General features: G+C 55.9%; 1 protein-coding gene across 3 annotated transcripts in view; it reads right to left on the reverse strand.

Annotated features, from left to right (window-relative positions):
• The window catches only part of Tle2 (transducin like enhancer of split 2), a 15,944-nt gene that overhangs the window by 7,127 nt on the left and 2,794 nt on the right, over positions 1–6,023 (reverse strand). For 2 of the 3 annotated variants that reach the window (XM_013350704.2, XM_013350703.2), the window contains exons 6-12: positions 5,402–5,464; positions 2,768–2,842; positions 2,482–2,665; positions 2,267–2,286; positions 1,481–1,591; positions 546–590; positions 138–287 (exon numbers count right to left, since the gene is read on the reverse strand). In XM_013350704.2, the coding sequence (XP_013206158.1) occupies positions 138–287; positions 546–590; positions 1,481–1,591; positions 2,267–2,286; positions 2,482–2,665; positions 2,768–2,842; positions 5,402–5,464 (648 nt within the window). The remainder of the gene's footprint in view (positions 1–137; positions 288–545; positions 591–1,480; positions 1,592–2,266; positions 2,287–2,481; positions 2,666–2,767; positions 2,843–5,401; positions 5,465–6,023) is intronic. The other variant, XM_005358964.2, reaches the window with a different exon arrangement.

Below are 6,023 nucleotides of genomic sequence, written 5' to 3' on the forward strand. Positions count from 1 at the left end.
AAAGAAAGAAGCAAACAAAAAAACAAATGAGAAAATCTCGACTGCCCTAGGCTGGCTGATCTGCTCTTTGCACTCTGTCTGTTTCCAGGCCACCCCGGGATGACGAAAAGGAGTTTCACGCCCACCCCCTTCCATACCAGGGCTACATCTTTGCTTCTGGGGAGTGGTGAGCCCAAACTGGAGGCCAAGGAGGCTGGGCTGTCCGCGAGGTCTCTGCGGGCAGGGATGCAGAGGGGCGCCTTTCCACAGGGGGTGGTTGCAGGGCTGGGTGGCTCTGAGGGTTGGTCCTGAATTCAAGAACATTGAGAGGGGAATGGGTAAAGAAGAAAAGACACCCGCAGCAGCCATGCAGCCCCGCCCTCCACAGCAGCAAGGAGAAGGGCTGGGCCTCACTTCTGGGGAGACTGAAATCCAGGAAATGAATGGCACACCTCCACTGTGGGCCTCAGGGTCCCCACCTCCAAACCGTCTGCCCATGCGTCCCCTGTCTGAACTCCCTCCCTCCCGTCCCCGCCCCCCTTCCTTGCCCAGCCCCAACATCTCACCTCATCCACCACCAAGTTATAGTCACTCTTGTCTTCATCACTTTCCTGGGGGTGGGGTGGGGGGAACACAACAGGGGACACACAGGCCGTCATGCCCCTGCCTCCACACCACGCCTCTCAGGTAGGTTTGTCTGTCCACCTCTGACCCACCACCTCCCCTATGCCTAGTCTTGCTGCCTCCAGGGAGCCTTGACCATGCTCGCCCAGAGAGACCCTTTGACCTTGGTACCTCTGCACTTTAACCTCTCCGGCTCCCACGACCCTCTGGAGGGACACCAAGCTCCAACTTCATTCCCAGATGCTGAAAAAGCCTTTCCTGACCCAGTGAGCAGGACAGATCACATTTGGATACACAAGGAGGAGCCAAGGGTGCAGTCTGAACCGAATTCTACAGAACCACTGTCTCTGGCTTCCCTCCCAAGCTCACTAGCCCCTGAGCTGCTGACGGTGATGCCTAGGGTGTCCTAGAAGCTCTCTGTCCCTAAATCACTCCCCCAGCCCCTCACTGGGGATTCTGGGCGGGGCTCCACTCTTGACCACACCCCCAGCCCCTCACACGGGGATCCTAGGCGGGGCTCCACTCTTGACCACACCCCCAGCCCCTCACAGGGGATTCTAGGCGGGGCCCCACCCTGATCACGCCCCTAGCCCCTCACAGGGGATTCTAGGCAGGTGCTCTACCTCTGAGCAATACCCACAGTTCAGCTCATGGCGGAAATATATCAAAACAGCTGCTTGTCTCATTGGCTACAGGCACTTAGCAGTGAAGCCTGGTAGGACAGTGTCTTTTGATTGGCAGGTGCTCCGCAAGCAATGGGAGGCTACAGAAGGCTGTAGAGTGAGCATCATGGACAAGGTTCCCAAGGCGCTGCTCAGGGGCAAGTCTGGGTCCATCTCTTTTCACTCCAGTTTCTGCTTATCTCTCTAAAACTCACATAAGGCCCTGACAGATCCTTATCTTCTGCTCTCTGCTGTTTCCCATTGCCACCTCGGCCGCTAGAATTCTCCTCTTCCACCAGACTCTCAGGGGGTGAAGGAGAAGCACTCTGCAGGGAGACAGGAAGAGGTAAAGGCGGCTTGAGATGGTTCTCAGACTACATTCTTGTCCAGCCAGTACTGAGTGCCCCTCACTGGGGAATTCTAGGCGGGGCTCCACCCTGACCACGCCCCCAGCCCCTCACTGGGGGATTCTAGGTGTGGACTCTACCCTACCTCAGCATCAGTGCTAAATTCTCTGGATCTGTACAGATGGGGAAACTGAGTCCCACGAAAACGCATTACAGTGAGACTTATAACCCACCAAACACTCATAGCTAACCCCTTGAGAATGGGGGATGCGAACCTTCCCACAAACCCTGTGCCAAGCAAGGAGTGCACCTGCATGAGGACCCCAGCCCGTTTTTCTGAGGCACACCCATTACAGCAGAACTTGAGAGACTGAGGGAGGGATTGTCATGATTTCAGAACAGTGTAGGCTATAAAGCAAGACCATGCCTCAAATTAAATAAACCAGAGCTGGCTTGGTGGTGTACAATTCTATCTCCAGAAACCAAGAGTCAGAGGCAGGAGGATCTCTGTGAGCTCGAGGTCAGCTGGAAGTATACAGTGAGACCCTGGGCTCCCGCTGCCCCAACACCCCGTGCCCCCCCAGCCGCCACCTCCGCCCCAACACCCCGTACCCCCCCCCCCACAGCCTCCACCGCCAGCCCAGGTGAGCTCACCCTGCTTGCAGCTCTGTCCACTGGACGGAAGCCGAGAGAAAACACACAGAATTAGGGATTGGACCAGGTGGTGCATGGAACAGTTCCATCCCAGCTCAGAACCCTTCCAGGAGAAGCCCAGGGCAAGACTTGAACCCCATGGCTGCAACCCCTACTATCGGTTACCCTCCCCGTCACGGTCCCTGCCAGTATCAGCCAGGGCCACCCCCACTCACCTCTGGACCCCTCGGCGTCCACACCCACGCGTTCTTCCTTGGCTGCAGCTGCCAGCTGGGCCTGCGCAGCCAGCGCCCCGGACAGGGCCAGCAGCCCTGAAGCCCCGGTGCCCACCAAGCCAGCTGGGCGTGGGGTGAGAGGTGCAGGGGCGGCGTGGGACAGCGGCTGGAGCTGATTCTGCTGCTGAAGGGGGAGAGGATGGCCAGGGGGGGCAGGAGGTGGGGACAGGGGTGTGCGGAGGGGGAATGAGGGGTGTCCCTGAGGCGGTGGGCTTGGGAGACTCACCCCCAGGAGGCTGTTCAGTTCCCCCACGGTCACCTGCTTGGCTCGGTCCACAGCCTGGAGAACCTGCTGCTGGTGCTGCGGGTTGAGGGGACGCTGAGCGGGCTGCCGTGGGCCTTGGCCCAGGCTGTCTCTCTGTCTCTCTGTCTGTCGCTCTATGCTTCTATCTTTGTCTCTGTCTGTCTCTCTGTGTATGTCTCAGCCTGTGTCTCTTTGTCTCTGTCTGTCTCTCTGCACATGAGGGGAAGAGGTGGGTATTGGCTGTCTTCCATCTTGTTTAGAGCCCAGGTCTCACAGCCCAGGGTCCCCTCCATACCTGGCACTGGCTGCCGTGCCTGGTGTTGGGGATTTGAACTCAGGTTTCCACGCTTGTGCGGCGAGCTCTTTACCCGCCGAGCCACCTTCCTGGCCCCTTCTCTGGCTATTTTCAGTCTCATGACCAATTTAGTCAGGTCACAGACTCCCAGCAATTCTCCTGCCTCGACCTCCTAAGTGCTGAGATGGCGGGAGTCATCCTGGCTTCCTTCCTTTGCGTTACAAAACAAAACAAAACCAGGAATGCACCTTAGCTGATGTTCAGAGTTGGGCCGGGTGGACTGGACCAGTACCCTAACGGTAGAGAACTGTACGAATAAGCACCCATGCACACAACACCTGCTGCCAAGCACCCACCCCAGAGTGGGCAGCTCGGGCTGGTCCTGAATTTCAGCAGCAGCCCCGCACAGCTGTTCATCCCCAACACTGCAGCATTAAATATGGAGGAATTCAATAAATTTGAGCACTCATAATTGGCGACCCCACACGGGACACGGGGTGGAACCCAGCCCCCGGCCTTACTGTGAGGAGATCTTCACCCACCCTCAGGAAAGGGGCAGCAGGTCCCACAGAGGAAAGCGGGGATGCTGCATGGGGTACCCCGGGTGTTCACCTGTTCTCATGTCTCTGGAGGAACATCTCCAGACAGAAGTAGCAAAGGCCAATCCAAGGCCCTGTGGTCAGCGGGAGCGAGGAATCGCTCACACAGGACACAGCTTTCTGATAGTTCCATGAGCTGTTCACACACGTCTGCCCTGACTCTGTTTTCAACATCACTATACAAAAAACACCTAACAAAATTTACTACTCTGAACTCTTCCAAGTGCATGGCTCAGCGGCATGAAGCTCATTCTCGCTTCTGTGTGGCCTTCCGGCCATTCGTCTCCGGAACTTGCCAACTCCCCAGTTTGAAGTGGTGTCCCAGGTCTCTCCCCAGGCCCTACTCCCTGGCCCTGGATCTACTAACTTGAGAGTGGGAACCTGCGGTGTATCCTGTGTGTGGTTCATCTCACCAAGCATCGTCTGTACAATTAGCCCCATGATTGCTCACCTAACCCTCAGGATACCCTAAGCAGGAGGCTGCTGCAGGAACCCCTTCAGCCAGTAGCCTTTAAGTTACCTGGCTGTGTAACATGGGTGTGGCCTTTTATACTATAAATACCGATGTCAAGCACACACTCCCTCTCTCTTCTGGCTCCTGTTTCCCCGTTCGTGCAGAGGACTGTGATCTGTGAGTCCACCCCTAAATAAATAACCCTTTATTAAACTCAATTCTGAGCTAGTGTGGGATTTCTTTTTAGCATCCTTCCTCAGGAGGTAAGCACAGAGAGGCACGTATCCTGCCAAAGGTCACACAGTGCAGGTCTGTGAGCAGTGAGGTACAGGTGCACCCCTAGCTAACCATCCAGAGAAGAGAGCCAGGGTTAGAAAAATGGCTCGGTCAGTAAAGGGCTTGACAAGCAACCAAGAGGGCCTGAGTTCAATTCTCCAAGAACCCTGTGAAAATCCAGGCATGTAGTGTGTGCCTGTAATTCCAGCACAGTGGACACAGGAAGACCCTGGGGCTCACTGACTCAACAGCAATCCCTACTCAGCAGATTTCCAGGCCAGTCAGAGTCCCTGTCTGTTGGGGGAGGAGGGGTTCATCACGTGAAGATGACTGGGGCCAAGCCCTAAGACCTTAGTTCAATCCTTGAAAACCCCAAGGTGTAAGGAGAGGACCCACTCCCGCAAGCTGGCCTCTGACTTCCACATGTGTGTCATGGCCCATGCATCCCTTTCCAAAAATAAATATTGAGTTGGCCCAGTGGTTAACAGCACGAGCTGCTCCTGCAGAGGACCGGGGTTCAGTTCCCAGCACCCATTGGCCATTCACAACCTTCTATGCCTTCATCTCCAGGGGACTCTGCAGTACTGCATACACATGATGCCCAGACATATAAAATTAACTAAATATATAAAATTGTAATAAAAGCAAATGGAAGGCCGGGCGATGGTGGCGCACGCCTTTAATCCCAGCACTTGGGAGGCAGAGGCAGGCGGATCTCTGTGAGTTCGAGACCAGCCTGGTCTACAGAGCTAGTTCCAGGACAGGCTCCAAAGCCACAGAGAAACCCTGTCTCAAAAAACCAAAAAAAAAAAAGCAAATGGAGGTGAATGGCGCCTTGGGAAGGACACCAAGGCTGACCCCATGCATACGCAGGCAGAAACGTAAGGAGCAGGAAGTCCCTGGTCCACACCTTCAATCCTGTGGTCTCCATTTCTCCAGGGCCAGGCACACCCACCCTGTCCCTTCCCCACCCTCTGCACAGGCTCACTCACCTCCTGTGTGAGGAACGGGACCATCTGGGCACAGATTGCACTGAGCCGCTTCACGATCTCAGCCTAGTGACAAGATGAATGGGATTGGAGGGGACGGCCATCTCCACCACCCATGGTCCTGAGCATTTGGGAAGCTGTCTGACGGGGGAGTCATGGCCTTCTGCTCCCCCTTCCTCCACCCTCGTGAAGTGCTTGGAGATATGGAACTTAGATGGATAGGTTCCCAGGCACTGTGGGGACTATCTGAGCTCGGGTATCCCGACGACACAGAGAAGCTGTGTGAAGGGTGGGGTGCCCAGCTGGCATGTTCCAGCTCTCCTTGAGTCTTTGGGGTGTTCTATGGTTGCCTCTGATCCCCCACCAGGGACCAGGTGTTCAGCACTAGACCAACAGAAGAAAGCAGTAACATGCGCAGATCGGCCCTCCAAACCCTCCCAGCCCTTGTCCACTCCACGTCTAACTGCAGGGAGCCCAGTGTGGGGCTCTGCCGTGGAATCTTAGGTCAAGAGGCTATGACTCCATTCATCTGGAGGTCTCTGAGCCCTCAGAACCCTCAAGACCACTGGCCACTCTGGGGAACCAGCATTGGCTAGCCACCTCTGGGATTAATTTCCACAATGAA

This window comes from Microtus ochrogaster, linkage group LG1, assembly GCF_000317375.1.
Source record: "Microtus ochrogaster isolate Prairie Vole_2 linkage group LG1, MicOch1.0, whole genome shotgun sequence".
Lineage (NCBI taxonomy): Eukaryota > Metazoa > Chordata > Mammalia > Rodentia > Cricetidae > Microtus > Microtus ochrogaster.